We start from the raw sequence: 23769 nt of genomic DNA, 5'->3' as shown, positions 1-23769 counted from the left end.
TTTACTAGTGAGTACTTTTTTCACTTTTAGAAGGCTGTAAAGAGTTCAACAGGAAGGAAGTTCAACAGATATACAAAATCAGAAAGAAAACACAGTGTCCGTTTTAACTACAATAAAAATAAATATTGCAGATACAGCAATGAGTTCTTACAAAATTTCAATAATACTAATTTCCTTTCTCAAGTGAAGTAGGAAAAATAATAACAATTTTTACCACAAAAAGTATAACTTGTTTTGGACAGTACTGAAAAATTTCAGAGACAGGATGAACCCTATAGACCTCCCTCTTAAACATGGCCCTGCCCCCTATTTGAATTGACATAGATTCTACCGCTTATATTTTGTTTTGTCTAAAAACAGGTAAAAAATGCAATAATATGCTTTTTTTTTTTTTTTTTGAGCAATCACAATTGCTTATTGCTTTCATTTGACTGTTTTGAGGTTCTATCATTTTAATTTCCCGCCAGCACGATCTGCAGCATCACCGTCGACCGGCTCCTCACGATGCTGCTCCTCTAGCAAAAGCTATCTCCAGGTTGCGTCAATATCCTACACTTACACGCATACATACATGCACGTACTAACAAACACATACATACACCTACACACATACACAAACACATGCATACATACAGACACCTACACATACACACACACACCTACACACAGCTACCCACACACTCATGCCAGCAGACAGACACAAACACATATGCCTACACACACACATACACATTCCCCCCACCCACACACAAACACTCGTACACATAACTACCCACACACTTATACTTGCACACAGACATAAACACACATGCCTACACACATGCACATACCCCCTACACTCAAACACACATACCCCCCTCCCCCACACACATAAACACACACTCGTGCTTGCGAAAACCATAATTTGAATTCAAGAAATCAAAAATCGAATTAATTTTTTTCTTCTTTTTTTTAAATCACAGGTGTTTTTATTTATGTAACAAAAGTGTCAAAAGCAAAAAAAAAAAGAAAAAATGCAATGGCATATGCAAATAGGCACTTGAATATAATCCAGGCTCTGTTCAACTTAGCTAATAAGAAGGAGCAAATAATAAACTCACCTGAAGGAGGCATACAGTTAAATGCACAGCCGTTGTTGCAGCATTTATGCTCTCCTCGGCAATCAGCATCATCTCTGCACCGAGTCTCACAATCATTTCGACCAGAACTCAGAGCATTACTTGATGGACATGTACCTGGCTTTCGAACTGAAATACAACAACAGAGTTTCACAAGGCATAATATTTAAAATGTACACTTTTTTTCCCTATCATTGAAAAGATGGAAGAGATTATGAAAAAATACAAGGAATTGGTTGAAGATAATGATTATGTAAGCGTAAAATACAATTTCATACACAAAACGATTTTTAATCAAAACTTGATTTTGATTCAGAAAGTCATTTTTGATTCAACTTTATTAACAAAAGAAATATTAGAAGATTTTTTAAATATTTATAAGAAGCTGATGGAAAAAATTTCATGAGAGGTTAAAATTGAAAATTAAAAAACAATAATAGATGATGAAGTTTAAACCAGGGCTGCGGAGTCGGAAGGAAAATGGCAGACTCCGACCCTGACTCTTGGATTTTGAAACGCCAGACTCCCAGTAAGTGTTCAACCACACTTCGAGTCTTACTGTTTTTAGCTCTATTTTCGTTTCAAAGACGTATTTTCGTAATATAGCCTCCAGATATCTCTAAATATGTTACATTAAGTTCAAATCTGGAATTGAAGGGATATTTTCTAAACTTTAAGACAATTTTCGAAGCACTAGACGCAAACTTTGAAAACCATGTGCTTCTTATTGTTATCTTGATAAAAAACAAAGTTGTTTTCAAAAAAAACTTTTGGCTAAGAGTTTAAAATTGGTTTTTAAAATATTTAAATGAACAGCATGATTCATTAATTCATCAAAAGATTCCAAACTACCAAGTCAGGGTGGCGACAGAAACTGAAAAAAAGTTCCCTGACTTTTCCCTGATTTCCCTGATTAAGTTCACCAAATTTCCCTGATTTACGTTACCAATGATAATGGTTTTCTTTCTTTGCTCTACTTGAAATCCATTGTATGTTTGTATAAAATGCAGTATTTTAACCGTTTTAAGTTGTGTAAAGTTGTTGAACTAAAGATGTATTTTAAAAAGATGCTGCTTTTTTAATAAAATGGTTTTAAAAAAAAACATATCGTCAATTTTTTTTTGGGGGGGGGGGGGAGGGAACCCTACAAAACAGTATATTAAATTTTTTTACATGGAAAGATTACAGAAAATTTAAAAAAAAACTTTACTTCCAGAAACCATTAAAATCACTCTTAAAAACATATGTGTATTTATGATAGAACTAAAAAGTAATTAAAATTATTTTGAACTAAATTTTCAAACTGTATAATAATTGTTGCAAGAATAACAAGCAATAGTGAAAGAATAGAAGTAATGTCGTTATTCTTAGACAACTAATTGACATATTTATGCAAAACAAATGAAACCATTTGACATCCATTCATAGGGAGCTTTTCTCTAATCAATAACATAGGTTTTAATGAATGAATACAGCATTTTAACAATAAAAAAATAAAGATATTTAATTAAGTACACAAGTAAACTCTATTTTAAATGATTTCAGTATGTAACAGAAAAAAGATCTTAGATTGCTTTTGTAACAAACAACTTTGAAATGCAAGAAAAAAAAGGAAAAAAAAAGCAATTAGTTAATTTCAAAATACAGTGAAACCTCCCTTAACGGACACTCCCGAATAACGGATACCTCTAATTAACGGACATTTTTGCAAGTCCCAGTCCCTCAATATAGGCCATTCCATGTAATTCACTCTGAATAACGGACACTCCGAATAACGTACAGTTATTTCACAAAAAATTTCCCTTGCTATCGTAGCACTTCCGGTTTTTTTTTTCTTTTCACAGAATATCTTAGTAACTGCTTGCCTTACAAAGCTTTTCATCCTCCACAACTGAATCCCCCCCCCCGTCATTTCCTTATCACTGTTTCTTGGAATTAAAAGGGTGGTACTGAGCAGAAGCAGCGATTGGGGCTTAAAAGTTGAGGGCAGAAAAAAGCGAGCAGCAAAAAATAAGTCATAATTTTGGTACGGCTAGTTTTGAGAGTATTGAAGCAGATAAATGAAAACTGATGTCAGTCTAACAATTGGCGTACGTTTTTCTTAAGATTTTAATGAACTTTGTACACAATAACTATTCAAAAGTCAAGATAAAAAAGAGGAAACTGGGCGCTTTTTCTAACTGGGGCTCTCGGGAGATGCAATTGAGCAGACCGGCGCCGGTAGTAGTCGGCTTTATGGCGCCGTGGTTTCGTTGGGTTGTTTAATTTTTAGACATGAAAAAGATTTGATTCAAGGTCATATTGCCAACTGTCAATAATGCAATAGTGATACTCCAGATAAAATAAATAAATTAACCATAAAAAGTAGAGAATTTTCGAAAGCACTGAAATACAGTAAAGAATTGAAATTTTTTCCTGAGCAAAGGGGACACTGAAAGACTTGCTAAGGTAAATGATTTAAATATTTATATTGAGAAACAGGCTTGTAATGCAAAAAAGAGATGTCAAACTGGTTTAACTGATTACTTTAATTGAGATTAAATGCTTTTTAAGACAAGTGTATGCTGTCAGTGTACCTTTATTAAGAAAAAACAGATTAATTACTCTTGACGTAAAATGTAGTAAACCTTTCGCAATTGTTTCGATTGTGTTCTACAAAGGAAACAACTGCCCATTTTGAAAAAGGTAAATTAAGTAGTTCCTCCTAATAGCGGACACCTCCCAATAACGGACAAAACTTCTAGTCCCTTGACTGTCCGCTATTCGGAGGTTTCACTGTATATTAAAGAAGAATACAACCTGGTTCTGAAATAAAAGAATCACTTTAGTCTGAAGAAAAGAAAACCTTTATAATATGCGGTTACAACAAGTAGTATAACGGCAAAAAAACAAAAGTTTTTTTACTGAAAGTTCAATTTTAGCAATTAAATTAAAAACGCGAAGAAGTAATAACTTTTAAGCTTTTATAGTATTAATTCAAAAACCAAAGATTTCTTCTTGAAATCGTGATTACAGTACACTAATTACTTCAAGACAATGGAATAAAGGCAAAGGAGCTAAGGCATTAATGAAGGCTTCCTCTTTGCCTGTATGGTTGTTTATTTTACGTAGCATTGAAAGCATATAAAGAAATTTCAAGCTAGGTAAAATAAACAACCTAACAGACACAGAAGCAATCTTAGGAAGTTCATCCTGTGGTTAATAAGTAAGATTCAATACTTTGACGTTGAGGAAAAAAGATGCACAAATATGCGGCAGTGTATAATCGCACCTCATTAATTTTTATTTATTTATTTATTTATTTATTTTTTTGAGCAGAAAATTGGTGGAAAATGCGTAGGAAATTAGAGTACTTAATTTTGTAAAGCAAAAGAAAAAAAAAATTTTTTCTTCATAAAATCAATTTTCCCTGATATTTTGTTATTTTTTCAAAATTCCCTGATATTTCCCTGACTTTTCCCTGATTAATAAAGTTCCCCGACTTTTCCCTGATCTCCCTGATCTGTCGCCACCCTGCAAGTCCTAATGCTGATATGCCCCTTCACACACAAAACACCTTCACCGTCCTAATTAACTGATCCAACTAAGTTCTCAAGATTAAATTGCTAATTTTTTCTTCTATTTACAATTATACAACAATTTAACCAAAAATGTTGAATTTATTTTTATATGAAAGTACGACATAATTCCAAAACGTTTTGAGCATATCTCTCATCGATTTTGTGATGAAACACGTAAGCTTTCTGTTTTTCGCACAACGAAAAAAATTTCTGCGGGAAGAGGTCCCATTTAATCCAGCTAAGCAGAGACATTAGCGAACAATTTTAGGTGAAAATTTAATGTAAAATGTTTCATTTAACTCTGCAGAAACTTTTACAGCACTCAAATGTGTATTTTTTATAAATTTTTTAACTTTAAAAATCTCTGACCACATTTTGCCAACTTTGCCGGTTAACCTTTTATTACCTTGTTTTTGGTCCGATTCTTTTCTTTAAAGCATTTTACGAAGCACTTTACTATGGCATGGAATAAATTAACTAATTTAGAGACATTTCAAACTAATTTACCGCTACTGTGAGGAAAAAAATTCAAATTTCGAATGGTGTTTGTTGTTTTTTAGGAATACCAGCCATTTTAAAGAATTAAGCACAATATTAAGGAATAAACAAACAAAAAATTAAAGCCAAATGACTTTTAAGGATCAACACAATGCAAAAATAATAAAAAAAATGACACATGATAATTTTAATTATGAATTTATTCGAAAATATTTGAGTGTACGATGACTTTTGTGGCATGTAATTTCTCTGTCTCTTCGTTTTTTGACCCATTTCAAAAAGAAGAACCGGCAATATTTCAAAAAAACTACTGGGTTGTATTTAGAATGACAGAGGAATGATCTGAAAAAATATTGGACTTCATATTCGAATTCAGTTTCGCCTTATTTTGGTTTTACTAAAAAATTTCAGTGTACGAACACTTTTGGGAGCCACTGTTATATTATTGAATAATTTAACTTTTTATCAAGTTATTATTTGGCAGAATATCATTCAACATCCACAACAACATTTGCACATCTGCGAATAGATTTCAATGTTTTTTTCTTTTTTCTTTTTGCGCAATTTCTGAGTAAGTGTTCAACCAACACTACTGTTTCTAGCTCTCTTTTCGTTTTAAAGCCATATTTTTGTAATCTAGCCTATAGATATCTCTAAATATGTTAAATTAAGCTTAAATCTGGCGATTGAGGAGATATTTCTAAGCTTAAGGACAATTTTTGAGGCACCAGACGCAAATGTTGAAAACTGTGTGCTTCTTTATCATTATCTTGATAAAAAAAAGTTGCTTTCGATAACCAAATTTTGGTCTAATAGTTTAAAAATTTTTTTAAATATTTAAATGAACAGCATAGTTCATTATTTTATCAAAAAATTACTAACTACCAAGTCCTGATGCTGATATGCACCCTCACACAAGAACACCTTCACCGTCCTGATTAACTGATCCAACTAAGTTCTTAAGATTAAATTTCTCATTTTTTCTTATATCTACAATCATATAACAATTTAGCCAAAAATGTTGAATTTGTTTTTGTGTGCAAGCAGGACGTTATTCCAAAACATTTTGAGCTTATTTTTCATTGATTTTGCGACGAAAAGTGAAAACTTTGTTTTTTTTGCACGAACAAGAAAATTTCTGCGGGAGGAGGTCCTATGTAATCCAGCTAATCAGAGAACTTGGAGAACAATTTTAGGTGAAAATTAAACGTAAAATGTTTCATTAACTTCCACAAAAACTTTTACAGCACTAAAATGTCTATTTTTCATAATTTTTTTAAACTAAATCTCGGATCACGCTTTGTTAATGATGGCGGTTGATCTTTTCTTACCTTCTTTTCAATCGGATTCCTTTGTTTAAGGGTGCTCTTCACTGAGAGTCTGAAAGATTCGGATCTAATGTTAACCAACGGGGAAAGTTGGAGCTTGTTTTACAAATTCCTGTGAAGTTTTCGGATCCGTTTTTTTTTTCTGAGTATTTTTCAAGACCATGTCTGTTTCTTTTAGTTTTTACTTTTTTGATGTGTCCATTCTCCGATTTTTTAAAATTCGAGAAAAAATGAATTTCTTTGAAAACGAGGTACTGTTGGACATTTCGCTCTGTAAAACATCTGCAACTCGTGCTATCGAAATTTTAAGAATGCCCTGACACGCAAAATATTTCCAGCTCTCTTTTGAGATCTTGTTTGAAATAATGCGACCATTTTTTAAACAAATATCATGTTCTAACTATTGAAAATTTTTTCAAAATACGTTCACTTTTTGCATTCGCCCGGCCCTAGAATAGTAACCTCCCCTTTTTGGGGGTAAGCGCTAATGGGGTGTAAGATTTATTACCCTCTCATTAATTCCCCTCAATGACCTTCGCTGGACGTCCTTTCTTCTTTCCTCTTTTCCTAAGGCTTTCGTGAAGAATCAAGTGCTTTTGAAAGTGAATCCATGTAGATGCGTGCTATTAGCTGTTAAATTAGCAACATTTGCTTTTTTCAAATTTGTGGTTTGAAAAGAAATAGATTTGAAAGGAATATTTCTGAGTCAAATTGTTTATTTACAATATAATGAACATAGTTACAATGCTGTCGAATGCGAAAAGTTGACATTTTCCCCTTCCAGTAGAAAAATATTTTTATATATAGATTAAATCGTATTCCAGATACTAGGTATTTTGCATCGTTTTACATGTGTTTTATGTTGCTACAAATGGTACACACATAAAGTGCTTTCCACAGCTCAACAAACGTTTTTGAAAATTATTTGTGTCTTTAAAAGCCAGACTCGTCAAATTTGTTTAGAAGGTAGATATACATTGAACATGTAATTCATAATATACAGTAAAATCCATCGAATTTCAGGATCGGGATTGGAAATTTATTTGGTTGAAACAAGTATTTCGTTGCATTAGTATGCGTTGTAATAGGATTTTACTGTATAATACAGTAGAACAGAGAAATACAGTGTATTTCTCTTTAGAAAACTTCCTAAGGAGGAAAACGATGCATAATTTGACCCCAAATAGAATCGTGAAACGTTTCTTATGGGGTCGCAATATTACTCCTACTTTTAAGACATGTACGATATTATACTGTTTTTAAAACATTACGTGAGAAACAAAATAGCATAATTTTTATTTTCCAGCGCAGCAATGCAAATCGTGGTTAATTTTATTTTTATTAAAGACTATTTCCTAGCTTACATTTTGTGTCATAATTCCTGCGTTTTACCCCAAGTTTTTATTTATTGCCAGAAACAATGAAAAAAAAAAGTTAAAACACTTATTTTTAATTAGCTGTTTTGGAAATAGCTTAAATATATGGATATTGTGATTAACTGCAGGTTTTGAGTGTTTTAATCAAGCAATCATGTACTTGTGTTATTCCATACTTTTCAGAGCGAATCAAGCTTGTACAAATAGTCTTTACAATTTAAAAACATGTTTTATATTTTTTGAAGTATGTTGCTTAAATATTATTTCTCCAATTCAGGACAATATTTATTCTTCCAGAAAAAAATAAGTTTTTTTTTTCTTTTCTTTTCTTTTTCTTTTTTTTTTTTTTTTTTTTTTTTTTTTTTTTTTTTTTTTTTTTTTGAGGAATTGAATGCTTATTATCCTTACTTGAACAAAGCTGATGTTGCTCTGATTTTTCAGATTGTCATGATGACAAGAATAACTCTAGCTCGTTGTTTTAATATTTACTAAGAAGTCAAATTTTCGTCACCATGGTTACTAATCGTTTGTGTTCATTCAATGTTTAACTTAAGTAAATTTTACTTTTAAAAAGGGGGGGGGGGTGTAAAATTACATTTCAGGAAAAAAACATCAATGTGGATGAAATTAAAAAGCAAAATTTCATCCAAATACAAAATTTCCAGATTACTAATACCGACATTTAAGACTGACAAGAAAACAAAAATACAGAAGGCTTTCTGATGTCTTCAGAAAGTTTTCACAATAGAAATAGTTTTTTTTTTTTTTAAATCTTGATAAGAATTTGGAAGCTGTATTTTTGGAGAATAAAAATACTTTTCAAAAACATTTATTCAGTTGCGGAAAACATTCCGTACACCAACATACTCATTAAATACATAGAAAATCATGAAAAACATATTAGCAATTTAATATGATTCGGTTAATGTAAAAAACACACCGTGGTAGAATTACTAAGCATTGTATGTATTAGTTTTAATGACGTTTTCAGCCTTATGTTGCTGACAAAGCTAACTAAGATGTGAACAATATAGAATGAGGGTTACAAGTTTTCACTGTTTTCTATTTTCATTCTCAGAAGCTAGATCAGCATTTTAATACAATGCAGAAAAAATTAATTACAGGCATAAAGGTTTTCAGGTCACATAAGCACCCCCCCCCCCCTTCCTTCAAAAAACACTGTAAAGATTAAATAAGATCAGAGGCCGATGCTTATTAGATTAGAGTTTTATTAAGGAGAAAAAGAAAGAACAGCACATGGCATATCCACACGTCTCGATAACACACCACAACAACTGAAGTGATGCCAAACTACCACACTGCAACTTAAGTGTTGCCATACTGGATTGACAAACCTTATAAATCATGGAGGTAGTGTGATTATTCTTAACACCCTCCCTTAATCACATATTAGTTTACATTTATCTCTTAAATAACATAATCTAGGTTTTGGTAGACACTTAGTAAACATGTCAGCTAACTGATTTTCAGTAGATACATAGTTAAGATTCACATTATACAATTTTATGATGTCCCTAACATATTTTAACTTAATATCCAAGTGCTTCAGTCTAGCACAGTTATTTTCATTTAATACAGCTTTAATTGCAGACATATTATCTTCATAAACTGAAATATCAATGTTATCTATTTCTAAAATTTCTTTTGTTATATTGTAGAGAACAATTAGATCCTGAATAGCTCTTGCCAGAGCCAAAATCTCTGCCTCAGTAGAGGACAGAGCGATAGCTGTTTGCTTTTTGACAGACCAAATTACAGGACAATTATTAAAGAAAATTAGAAAATTAGAATTCAAAAAGAAAAGGATTCAAAGATAAAGATTACGGGAATTTTCTGGTCACCAGGGGTGAGAAAAGGCAATTATGGTAGCCACATTTTTTTCTAGTCGCCACTGCATTTGTAAAACAAGTAACTAACCAACAAAGTAGTGTTTAATTTAGCACTAAAATATAAATATTATCAGTTCAAATAAAGGTTAATGTAACTAATTAGTGGCATTAATGTTAATTGTACAATCAAGTATTAACTATGCAAAGAGGATCGAGTTTCATTTTTAAGAAGAATGTTTTCTGGCAACTCGGATGGGGTTGGGGAGAGTGGCAAACAGGCAGAGGAAGCGAAAAAATTTCGCCAACCGATAACTAGTTAGTCCCCAGTTTTATTCGGCACTCGATTTTTCAAATATATTAAGTAGGATCATCCATTTTTAAAGAATATTTTTTGGTTAGAATTTGGAGTTCATTTCGTTAAAATTCAGTGTGGTCATGCAGGCTATCTTTTTTTTTCCTTCCTTTTTTGAAATCATCAATTTTCAATAACGAACATTTTTCTAAAAATAAAACGAATTCATAAATTTATTTATTGCAAATATTCATTAATTCGTTAATTTTTCCTAGATGAGATCTGGCTGGAACCGTATTAATGAGGAAAAAAATCTTCATTTCAAAAATTAATTTTAGTGCGAATGCAAATATATTAATATCACAAGCGGGATTGCAAAATGCGCGGTAATGTAAAATGCCGCGCCTTTTACAATGAGTTATTTTTCTTTTACCTATGTAGTCAAGATTCAAGAGGGAAAGAACTAGAATTTCCTTGGAAGGGTCTGTAAAAAGCTGCGGTTTCATTTCGCCGTCAGCTATTACCTCCTTTGACTACTCTGCACAGCAGGGGGAGCGTCCGGTCTGTCCCCCTGCAAAATGTGACAGGTCACATGATCCACACTTTCATCGGTCACCGTTCGTTCTATTGGTTGTTGAAGTGTCAATCACTTCACTGATGAACGCTGCTTTCGTTTAAAGAAAAAGCCCATTTTCTAGCGAGATCGTTTTTCTTCTCCACTGAAGAGCAGCCTTAAAGCACTTTATCAAGCTCTTCATCATAGAATAGTATAAACTAACTAATTTAGAGACATTTCAAACCAATTTACTGCTACTGCGAGGAAAAAAAATCAAATTTTGAATTGTGTTTGTTGTTTTTTTTATGAATAACAGCAATTTTAAAATAATAAATTGAATACTAGGGAATAAATAAACAAAAAATTAAAGCCAAATGACTTGAGAGTGTCAAAACAATGCAAAAATAATTTTAAAAAAACAACATGTGATAATTTTAAGTATGAATTTATACGAAAATATTTCGGTGTATGATGACTTTTGAGGCCTTTTTTTTCCTCTACCTCTTCGTTTTTTTTGACAAATTTCAAAAATAAAAACAGGCAACGTTTCGAAAAAAAAAAACTACTCGGTTTTATTCAGAATGGCATAGGAATGGTGTGAAAAAAATTAGACTTCATATTCGAATTCAGTTTCGCAATATTTTGGTCTTATTACAAAATTTCAAGGGTGTACGAACACTTTTGGGAGCCACTGCATAATATTTTTTTAACATTACTCACTTCTTCTACATACTGGCTCAGTACGTACACCTTCTCCTCGTGATGTGCGAACTATGTCGATTGCACATCTACTGCCAGGGGAGCACTCATGAACCTAAAATGTATTTTTAATGACATTAAAATCAAAAAATACAAGCCCTTTTTAGCATTTGACAGTTGCAATTTATGAAAATTAAATAAAAGTGGTGACAAAATGAAACTGTAAGAATTATTTAAAAATAACAAGTTTGTTAATACTTAGGACTAAACTTGGTTTGACAATAAACAGTAATCCTATGCTCCTGGAATCTTGTTAATTGAAACATTCAGAGCTAAAATGGATCAAATCTATTTCAACTTAATCCACTTTAGCTTTGAATGTAGTGAATTTTGATAAGGAAATATTACGCTCATAAATGACGGATTAAGAGCCTTAGTAAATGAAACAAGGTGAGTAATTGAAGCAAGACTGAAAGTTCCATTCCAACACAATTTAAAAAATCAATTAAACTAAACTATTTAAAGTAAAATAATCTGCCAAAATAAAAATTCAAGCTCTTGAATAACATGAAAAATCACATTAAATGCCCCATAGATACGTCCAAATAATCAGCCAAACATACAGATTGAGTCATTAACATTAAGAGTTTAAAATGTAAATACTTGATTTTTGCCAAGGAAAAAAGGTGCCATTTATTTAATGCATGTATATAAACAAACAATTTAGTTATATAGTATAATATTCCAGAACTGATGTTCACTTACCTGATTTCAACCGATTCATTAAGGCAGTGGTTCTAAACCTTTTTAAGACGAATACCCATAAAATGGGTAATACATTAGCAATTACGTCCAAAAAGGTTTACTCTAAAAATAAATTAGCAATTCTATTTTTTTTCCTTCAAATTACAGAAATAGATGATAGTTTTGGATCTATGTATTTTTAATCATAATGAAAACACTTTCCTCCTAGGAATTTGTCAATTAAATTAAGTAGCATTATGATATCACATAGTCTTAACAATATAATAAAGGTTAATTTGAGCTCAAAGTTATTTTTTATCACTCACAAATGATTATCAATTAGGTAAATATAATTTGCATGTTTTTAATAATTTTGTTTTGTGACCTAACAATGACTCAATAGTGAGGTACTGATTTTTACCCCTGGAAGATCCCATTTTACCCTTTTGGGGAAATTACCTCCACGTTGAGAACCACTGCATAGAGGATTCATTTATGGAGGAATTAAAAAAGTAACCTGCCAAATAAGTATAATAAATTACCTCACATGGATTAGAGCATCTGCAGCGAGTACATTTGCCTTCAAAAATCTCTTCAATGCCAAATGGACATTGAATATTGTCACAATTGGATGGTGCACAACCTAAGGGCACTTCAGGAATAATTGGTGCTTTTGTTGGCTCATCTACAGTTGGCTTAGCTGTTGAAAAGTAATAATAGGGGTAAAAAGCACAATAGTGAAAAATTATTCAAATTCTAAAAATTTGAAATACCTCTCTTGTAAAACGAAATGATAAAGACAATGTAACTCGAGAGCAAAAGCAGAAAAACTAAGGTAGAAAGGTGTTTGGAAGATATACAGAACCCATTATAAATGCATAAAAATATGAGCTTGGGGATAAAAATCCTTTAAGATTTACTCAGATAGTTTCGGTTCCTGATCTCACATTTTTATCCATTGATAGATGGGTTCTTTATGCAAATACAGTCAACTATCCAAATCTACACCTGCCTAAAATGAGCACAAAATTTTGGATGTAACGATGAAATTTCAAATTAAAGTGCAGGGCTACAATGTTGTGATTAGGATATGTATAGCCTTTACAATGCTGCAAGGTTAGGTTTGCCGCAACTATAATATCTGGTAGTTTTTGTCGATCAGATAGTCTACCCCCCTACTAAGGTTTTACATTTGAAAATAGTGCATAGATATTGCGACATATGATTCAATACCAGCAAGTACTCAGTCTAAATAGCAATATATTTTGGTCATAATAGTAAAGGTTTTCCTACAGCAAGCATAATATAAAAAAATGATTAATACTATAGAACTAATTGAATAAAAGATTTAAAGTAATAATATTTCAATCATATGTTACATCTTGCTCATGATTACAATTTAAGCTATCAAAATATTGTCACACAAGTTGGCATTAGGCTACTTTCATATGCTTTCCCTTTAAAAACTTAGTGCAACAAAGTAAAACTTATTTTTTAAAAGTCTCAAATTTGGACATCTTCAAACTTGGACATTTTCCAAGTGTGAACAAAGGCTGGAAGCAGAGGCTGTCCGGATGAAATTCGGATGTCTGGTAAGGCAACTTATAACGGATTTCTCTCTTTCGTGCTTGCATTATTGGCACATTTTAGGAATCAAATTTTTTTTTATATACTAATTTCATCATCATCCTGATAATACACTTATCATTGGAGTTATATTGCTATAAAATGACAATAAAGGGGGAAAAATGAATCATCAGAAACCTCCAGCAAACAACTGCAAAAAAAGTTGTTTAAACAACTTTAAAACAACTTTCTGTTAAGAATAATATTATAAAAGAAATTATATTTTTCTTTTATGTTTGCTAATCGAGATTTACAAAATAGCAATGGTGATAATTTTGCAATGTTATGAAACCAAATGTGCAAATATATAACAGGCCTGAAATCCATAACATTCTAAATCCCCAGTTGTGCAGATTTGATAGAGTTGACTAAACATGATTACCATTTTATTTCAAGATTCTACATTCCAATAGCAAACACTCGGTTTTTATGCTCATTTTACTGACCTTTAATCCCAGTGCAAAATCTTAAGCAGATTTCAGATGATTTAAACCTATTTTTATTCCCTCCACATCCACCAAACACAAAAGGTAAGCAGCTTTGACTTTGAGCATCATAGAACCACCGTGGATGAGTCTCTTTGCAAGGTCCGGTGTCAACAGGGAGGCGGCAAACATCTACAATATTAATCTCATATTAATGTGTACATGTAATGCTTAGTTTGTGGTACAAACTTAAGTTTGAAGCAAAGGGTGTAACTGTCAAAATTAAAAATTTGGATATAATCAGTACAAACATTAGAAGAAACTCTTTTCCATTTTGGGGCAAGAAATGGTACTAGTAACCCAGGTAGCATATAAAGAACCTTTACTTTGCTAGGGATCATGTAAAGATTTAGAGTTTACTGATTGGCTATCCCATAAAAACGCTATTCATCTTCCCTACAGCTTGTTTTGAGTCTAGGTAGTACAGCACTGTTTGACAAAACACATTGCACTATGGCAATAAATACACTTTTTGTTTCATCTTTCCATGTGTGCTAATGTACACAATCCTTTTTTGATGCTTTTTTATGCAATTAACATTCAAGAAAAAAAGGAAAAGACTCTTGCTTGCATATTTCCATGTAATTAATGGGGGGGGGGGGGGGGGGTTAGAATTCAACGTTCTGGGTAGCATTAAATATTGTGTTGTGTATAATTTAGCTATACCTAAATAGTTTCATAATAGTTTTCAAACTTAGATAGCTACGAAAAGTGATAAAATTTAAAACCTTGAACCTTGAATTACATTCAAAACTTTTAAGGGAGAAATATGTGAGGTAAAGGTTGTTTAATGAGTCCTGATAGGCGCTTCAACATAACATGATTTAGAAAATCTTTTCAATGAAAGGCTACCCTGGGGCACTTTGCACATGCTTTACATAAAACTTTTTAAAAAGTCCACTTACATCTCTTTGCTTCGCACTGCCTCATTTAATGTTTGAACACAAGTTAAGCAAATATAATTGACTTCATCTAAGCCGAATACATGAACTCTAACATAACCAAATGCACTTTAATTTAAAATTCAAAACTGAAAATTATGGGGAGTGACAGAGGTCAAATTAGCACATTTTCAAAGGCAAATCTTCATTCTTTTTCTTGATGAGGATTAGCCAATATACTGCAACAGCTTACACTTTTCTGATGTTTCTATGGAATTCAAGCACTGTTAGGGAAGAAAATGTTTAGATTTTGAACTATTGGTGAATTGTCTATAGCTGAGGAGATTAATACATACAGAAAATTTTTGATAACTTTTTGAACAGACAGAAAACTGAAAATGTTGAATATTGAAATCTCCGCCTACAAGACATTAAATTATCAATTTTGTATTTCCTTGTTTTATTAAGAAGTGCAATGTCACATTGAATCCATTGAAGTATTGCTATGTCATAGTAAAGTGTTATTAAAGCACTGTGAATTTTGTTTCAACAGCAAACAAAATGAGAACTGCATGCCCCCCCCCCCCCCCCCCAATTACAAATTAGAACTTCCTTGCTTTTAGTACTTTTTTCTTTGCAAAAGTGTAAAAAAATTTCTTCTCCAGCTATTGATGAATAAGTTACCCCCCCCTTACAATTTTGCATATGGGTGCCTATGCACGGGAGTTTCCAGGTGATACAAACAGGAGGCTATGCACCCTAGGTATAAAATCAACCATGATGTTTAAAACTATTCACTGGTGGAAAATTAATAGCAATGAAAATTCTCTCAACTATAAGTCCCCCTCCTCTCTTAAAAAAAAAAAAAAAAAAAAAAAAAAAAAAAAAAAAAAAAAAAATTCCTTTTAAAAATTGCCACTAAAAAAAAAGCTAATTGTCAACTCTAAATTTAATAATTATTTTAAAGCTTGTCAGACATGTTATGCGAAAAATTTAAAATTGTTATGCAAAGCATGAAATAATAAATACAAACCTTCATTAGAAGTTACATTTGTTGGGAAAACTGGAGGCTCTGAAATAAAAAGCATTATTTAAGCATGCATCATGCAGCGAAAATGTGTTAAGTTATATCAGTACCCCTAATTTTCTATTCATGCAAAAAAAAAAAAAAGAAACAGGATGAAACATATTACAAAGAGAAAGACAAGAAAAAAAAGAAAATAATAATTCAAGTTCAGAGCACACAAACTTAGTTACAATTTGTACTGCACTTAATAAAAAAAATCTGCAAATTATCATACCCCATTGCATAATGAAAATTCATAACATCGTCACCTCAGAGCAACAGTAAGATATCTCAGTGTTATTTCTGGGATTAGATATCTTACTGTTGTTGTGAAGCAACAATATAGCATAAAACAAATATGCAGCATGTCCAAGAAAGATCTATACCATTCTAAATAATAATTACAAAATGACTAACAGGTGAAATAAAGTGAACTTTTAAACAAAAGAATTAAGAAATTTACAGAGTTTTTTTTTTACTTCCTTTTACAAAAAAGGAAGTATTGTATTTGCGAAAAAAATTTCACTCAAAATCGACCTTAATTTCTATTTTACTCACCCCCGAATGAATGTTGAGTTTTTTTTTATACTCGACCACACGTGGATAAGTGCCTAAGAACATATAGACATGAAAAATATCCATTTTGACAATTCCCAAGTTAGTTACAACGAGTTTTCTTGTGACGTCTGTATGTACGTATGTATGTGCGAATGTGCATATGTATATGCGAATCCGGGCCTCTCCAAAATAAATCCTGGATACAACCTTGGACCCTCCAAGGTGATGGATAAGGAAGGCACTAATCCATTTTTGAGGCTAATACGAGCCGCTTCCATTTGACTAAGCCCCATTTAGGTGGAAGTTTGACTTTTACTCAAACACATAAGACAGATAGCACAATTCAAGTTTATTACAATACAAGGAAATCAGAAGAACACCCAGGGCATAGGCAGGAATTGAATCCATGCCTCTAGGCTCTTGCAAGCAGTTACTGAGCAATACAGCTCGGCCACCGAGGCCCCATAATGAAATATAAAACCGCTGTGGAAAAACTTATGTTCTTTAAATGGCAACACTGTTGGTCAAGCAATTTGGTATGTATACTGTATGAATTTTTGTAGCTCGGCTAAGTTATGCTTTGTTATGTTCTGTTCTGATTCCAACTTATGTTTATTTAAGCTTTGATTTAGTTCATGCTTATTCTTTAATAAATGTTATGCAGTTAATATTGGTTTCATGTAACTATTCTCACTGCTTGGCAGAAGCTTTAACACATAAGTTTCGTGACAACTGCATAAGAGAAAATACAAAAAAAGAACTACAAAAATATATTATAGCACTAACTTGCCTTTTATGTATACAGTATAAACATCTAAATGGCTGTCCAGATTAAGTAAAATCCGGTGAAATAAGGATCAGATTGGTGGGGGTTTACTATTATTGCTCTGCATTTTTAACACTGAGTAAATACTAAAAGAAACTCCAAGACTTTTGTGCTGCCAACATAAGCTGATAATATTCGCATTATATATACTGAAAGTTAGAATCATTTAACAATACAATCAAAATATCATTTAAAGAAATAAAAAACGAAATATGCTAAGAGAATTCTGGAAAACTAAAGAAAATGACACACTAAAAAGAAAAAGTTTTTCAGTTTGCAAAATTTTAAAATTGCACTTGTATGAAGAAAAAAGAAATAAATAAAAGAAAAACTGATTTTACATGAAAGTTTAAGCAAAATTTTTTTAAATACTTCTGTAACTATATAGAAAAGAATACAAAGAAGACTTTTAAATACCTTTTAACACAATAAGCAATTTCTTTTAAAAAATAAGAAGATACTCACTAATGAATAATTGTTGTAGTTATAGAACAGAAAATAAGGATACCTTTACTTATTTTTTTTCTTGCACACTGCTTTTCACATTCAATCCTTTTACCAAATCTATTTGCATTTCCATCACAACCGCCATACACAAAACCTTTGCAAATATTTTCTGCGGAATCGTAATACCACATACGATAATATCCTAAGCAAGGACCTGGCTCTTGAGGCAAAGTACAAATGTCTGCAATAAATAAATTTAAAAATTTATTTTCTTTCAAAATGGAATTTTATATTTTTGTTTAGTTATATATTTTATAAGTAGCTTCAATAAAAAAAATATGGTAGCAAAATAAACAAACAAGACAATTTTTCAATGGATTTAGAAATTAAACCCATCATTTCATTTGAAAGCAATATAATAAGACACTTTGATCAAAAATATATCTGAAGTAAATCCTTCAGAGAAATCTTATAAAATTATGCTTCATTTGTGGAAGGGGCGGAGGACATATTTTATTCACCAATACCATAATATTCTGATAAATTTTATGTTGCAAAAAACATCAGCAATTTTGAGTTTTTACAATAACGAATACATTGATACACCTCATTGTAACATGTTTTATATTACATCAGAAAGAAGATTTTATCCAAACCCAAATTTCTTCAGCAAAAAGGAAAGAAAAAAAAACAGCTGCAAGAAGATGAAATGTATTAGATTTAGGACATGTATGCCATTTGTATATGCCACAAAGCGTTCCATCTTCATTTGAAAATTTAGCCATAACACCTTCAAAAAATTTTTAGCAACCACAAGTGGCAAACGGGAGTTGGCAAGCGAAGCTCTCTAGTGTTTTCTTTCTGTTGTTGTTTTGTTTTATGGAGGAATATGAATTGAAAGTTGCAGCTTAAACTACAAGGAACTTAAGTGTATGGAAAACATATCAGTCTTGCTCATTTTTTTTTTCTTTTGTAAAAACTTTTTCGGAAGAATAGAACATTTTTATCTCTGTGATGTCTAATTTAGGGCACTATTTTTAAAATAAAGTATACCCTTGTTATACGCGGGTTTATTTTACGCAGTTTCGATTATACACGGCTCAAGATTTGACACCTTTATTTTATTTCACGCAGATGAGTTTTGGTTTTATGCGGATGCAGCAATGCCAAACAAATAAAATTTTCCCCCAAAATCCCCCCCCCCTCATTCAAAATCCAAACTCCGAAAGATTGTTGATTAAGCATTATCAACTGCATTTTGGTGTGCTAATAATCGAGCTTGAGCCACTGGAGAAATTTTATGCGATTGGTTCCAGAGTTCTTTCCAGAAGTAAAGTTATTTATCTCACACACTTTAGAACTCACAGGAAGAAGAGCTTTTAGGAGTGACAAAGGAGGACAAAACTAACGAGGATACCATTATCGATGACACACCTCCAAAAACATTCACATTGAAAATTTTGAAAGCATGAAAATTTTGATGCATTCCTAGACAATAGAAATGATCGTTCTGATCAAGGGCGGATTTGGAAGTGTGGAGGCCCCGGGGCAATGAAGGAGTGGAAGCCCCCTAATCAGGGTTCGAAAAGATCATCATATTTTCGAAAATATCTTATACTTTGATATACATCAGAATATTTTGATATATATGTATATTGTATATATCCGATATTTTCGACCCGTGAAAGTTAAGATATTTTGTAAAAATTTTATTGTGGGAGCCCCTTTGTTGTGGAGGCCCTGGGGCAGTAGCCCTACCCGCGCCCTCCCCTAAATCCGGCCCTGTTTCTGATTTGTTAGTGGAGGAAGATTCTATCATGGAAATGACAAAAGTGATCACGGATGCGTAAATGCTCTGCAAAGAACTACAGAGAAAAATTCTTAATGACTGCTGAAAAACTATCACAGCCAGCTCCTCTTTATAAACAGAACACGAAATTAATTTATGTTTTCTTTATGTATGTTGTGCATAAAAGTCGATATAAGTACATATTAAACTTATTATACAATTAGTGATCATTAAAATGAAGTATCTTGTTATCTACTGAACCAAATCCCTATTTTAACACTATTATTAGGCCTCAATTTATGCGGTTTCGATTTACGCAACATTTCCAGGGAACGTAATCCCCGCGTAAGATGAGGGTCTATTGTATATATTTTTAAGAGACAACGGACACATTAATGCGTTACATGACATGGTATAGTCGAATAAGCACGATGTAACGAGGGATTTCTGTACTTGTTTACTATTGTGCTGCGGTGGTTTATTATATTGTTTAATTGCTGTAAATATTTCAGCAATTTTTTAAATGACTTTATAATAGATTTTTGTAAATAAATTTGCGGTGTTTTTACAAGAAGAGAGTTGTCATTTAAAGAAATTTTTGTAAGTGTGCTGCGCTTGTAACAATATTATCAGGAAAATCTACGTTTTGCATTGCTACAGAATTTTAAAAAGGAAAATCATAAAAAGTTAAATTTTTATTATTGTACAATAGAAAATTTAACATAAAAAATGATGAAAGTTCTTTGATTAAAAATAGCTTATAGCAAAAGAACTTAAATAATAATAATATTTTTAAAAAATCCTAATAAATAAAACGAAAACTTATAATTTATTTTTACATAAATTCTTAGCACGTTTTTGCTCAAAGTATGTAGGGCTTCCAAATATTAAAAAGAAACATGATAAACTAATTATTCATTTTCATGAATTTAAATATTTTTTTTTCCACCTGACATCAAATGAACTAGACAACATTTAACATCTAATGAGCTTGAAGGTTCACTGATGCCCAAAAATGACTTACCATCAGGGACAATCGGAGCAACAGTCGTCAATGGCTCTTTCTTGCATTTTGCGTAGCAACTTTCTTTTGTATTAAACCGATTGGCATTTCCCTGACAACCGCTAAACACAAATTCGAAACATTCATCTTTGCTTTTGTCATAAAACCACTGTGTGAATGTACCGCTGCAAGGCCCTTTCACGGGTGCCAAACTGCAAACATCTGAAGGAAATTTCAAAAAATTATTGAGGATGTAGAAAATAGCAGAAGATAAGAGTAAAATCAGCACAGATAAATCAAGTGGAAAATATTGGATATTTAAGAAAAATATATTGCAGCACTTCCCTTTCTTTTTGCCTGTATCAAAAACAATATGAATGATTTTGATGCAAAACATGAGGCTTTGCTTTTCATAAACTAATGGGTCATTTTTTTCCTAATTAATCATGTTATACACAAGTTGCAACATAAAACGCTTGTTCAGGAATTAATGCCCATTTAAAAATTCAAAAATAGAATGTAATGTGTCTGGGGAAGGTGGGGGAGTTTCATAGATATGAAATTCAACAAGTAACAAAAATTGTAACCTTGAAATCGAACCTTTTACAAAACTCCTGTGGCCACAGAAATGAACCTCTTTTCGTACAAAAGAAGAAAAATCGTAATGTATTTAATGTAAGAATGCTCATTACAGTTCATTCTTTTGAAATGTTTATTTTAAATAATTGCAGTGAAACATTCTCGTTTTTTTCAAGAAGTAAACATAACTTATACACGGGTTCATGTGTCCTTGATTTTCCTCCTACAGTAGAGGAACCGACTTATACGTGAGTATACAGTATATGCATGTATGTGCAACCAATGACAGGAAGTAATCAAGATAGACAGCAATATTTAAATTGAATCTTTTTTTCTTTTTTTTTTTTGAAAGATTGTAAAATAACTTAGGAACAGCATTGACTTACATCCTTTTAACAAAAAACAATTCAATTTCCACATCATTTGATTTTTTTTTTTTTTTTTTTGCTTGATATTTTGCCAACAAACAGTTGGAAAAGAAATGACACATGAGAATTTTAAGACAAGCACTATAAGTTATTGGGAAGTTTCCCATCACATCTTTATTTTTTACAAAACTCAAGAGAAATTTTACCTTGTGCTTTAAAGCAAGAGTCTTCACATTCTTTGCGAACTTTAAATCTGTTTCCGTTACCTTTGCACCCACCATAGTAAAATTCTTTGCAGACACCATCATTTGAATCATAATACCAGTTTACTTCGGCATTAGAACAGGGTCCAGGATCTTGACTTTCAAAACAATATTCTAAAAACACATTTCAAAGAAAAAAAAAGAGTAATAAGAAAAAGGAATGTTATAACAGATGGTAGAAATAAAAAGAGTCAAGATCTTTTCATTTGTGAATGTTTGATTAAAGAAGTAAAGGCTCTGCATATTCACAGTATTTTACACTAGATCTCTTGAATTTCACTAATATCTTAACCTCATGAGAAGAGATACACTTGACAAAAAATATTATATGAGGCCTTCAGAGCTATGGCGGAAAAAATCCATAAAGAATTGATTGGAGATAGCCAAAGTTAAAGTTTTATTATCGCTAGGGTTTAAACTGAGTTCGAAAGTTTCAAAGCAAAAAAGCTAAAATTGGAAGAAAAAAACTTTCCCGAAGTGATAAAATGTCTTAAGTTAATGAATAAGCACACATATCTTTGTAAATGACTCTCTCTCTCATCTTCAGTTAAAAACTAAATTCAAAACTCTAGATTACATTAAAAATTGCATAATTTTACTTGCCACAGAGAACACAAGTCTCATTTCTAAAATGTTACAAGTTCTACAATAATGACTCTTGATAAATTAAGGATTGTTGAATTTAATAGTATAATTTACACATCTTTGCTAAGATTTTTTAAAAAGAGTAAGCTGAATAACATAAACTGTTTCAGATCATCATTTTTTTTTCTTTATTTTTCCTTTTTCAACTGAATAAAAAAAAGAGAAAATGTCTTGCTCCATTTTTGTAGTTTATATAGTATTTCTACATTTTTCAAAAAAAGCAACCATAGCAAAAACCCTGCTTGAATCCAAAATGGATCGTAAAAGATATCCTTAACAGTTTTATTGTTGTAGTAAGAAGACTAACTTAAATAAATAATTATAGGCAAACAATAAACAATCAGGTCATAATTTTATGGCTCAAAAACAATTTTGATAGCTACTCAATTTTTAAATCAAAATTGACTGTATTTAATTTACTTTGATCCTGTAGCAAAAGTAGTGAATAATAATAACAGGGACTTGGTTCACCTTAGCTCAGAGATTATACAATTAACAATTATTAACCAATAGGTTTTTTTTTTTTTTTTTTTTGACTTGATCTGCTTATATCTGAAAGCCTTAAAAAAATTTTAAAATTCTTATACTACATTTGAAAAAGAATAAATTTACTAAACTTAATCCAAAAACTGGTAGGTTGCACATTATGAGATGAAATTCAGAGAAATAATTCGCGTTAAATGCTATTTTGCATTCTTATTGTTGCCTTAAAATTTCATTAGTTTCCACATGAAACAAAATTTTTATCGGAAAAAGTAGCTGGAATTCATAAATTCTGTAACATAGCTAACATAGTATTTTATGATGTGTCAAATCAACTGCATTAATCAGCCACTATTTACATTATTTATAAAAAAGTGAACCTTAAACTAGTATCAATTTTTTTTCTGTTCTGTAAATAAGTGATTTTTTTTTTTTTTTTACCAAGCTTGAATTCCTGCTCATCGGGTATTTCAGGAACTGTTTCCTTCCCACATTTCTTCTGACATTCATAAAATGAACCGAATTTATTTGCATTTCCTTTGCAGCCTCCATAGATAAAACGGTGACACTGCTCGCTTTCATAATCAAAATACCATTGCTCTCGGAATTCATTGCAAGGACCACCGTCTTTCGGCAAGCGACAAATATCTGTTTCTGAAAAAAAAGAAAGAAAATAATATCCTTATAAATGTAAAATAAACATAAAATTAAAAAAAAAAAAAAACAACT

At 31.6% G+C, this 23769-nt stretch overlaps 1 protein-coding gene across 2 annotated transcripts in view; it reads right to left on the bottom strand.

Annotated features, from left to right (window-relative positions):
• The window catches only part of LOC129224003 (papilin-like), an 87823-nt gene that overhangs the window by 16217 nt on the left and 47837 nt on the right, over positions 1-23769 (bottom strand). The window contains exons 14-22 of one of the 2 annotated variants that reach the window (XM_054858395.1): positions 23482-23694; positions 21856-22026; positions 20724-20924; positions 17972-18151; positions 16047-16085; positions 14094-14264; positions 12564-12721; positions 11299-11392; positions 1101-1247 (exon numbers count right to left, since the gene is read on the bottom strand). In XM_054858395.1, the coding sequence (XP_054714370.1) occupies positions 1101-1247; positions 11299-11392; positions 12564-12721; positions 14094-14264; positions 16047-16085; positions 17972-18151; positions 20724-20924; positions 21856-22026; positions 23482-23694 (1374 nt within the window). The remainder of the gene's footprint in view (positions 1-1100; positions 1248-11298; positions 11393-12563; positions 12722-14093; positions 14265-16046; positions 16086-17971; positions 18152-20723; positions 20925-21855; positions 22027-23481; positions 23695-23769) is intronic. The other variant, XM_054858394.1, reaches the window with a different exon arrangement.

The sequence above is a fragment of the Uloborus diversus genome, chromosome 6 (genome assembly GCF_026930045.1).
Source record: "Uloborus diversus isolate 005 chromosome 6, Udiv.v.3.1, whole genome shotgun sequence".
NCBI classification, from domain to species: Eukaryota; Metazoa; Arthropoda; class Arachnida; order Araneae; family Uloboridae; genus Uloborus; species Uloborus diversus.
Note: the sequence above shows the minus strand (reverse complement) of the source record. Positions and strands in the feature narration are given on the sequence as shown.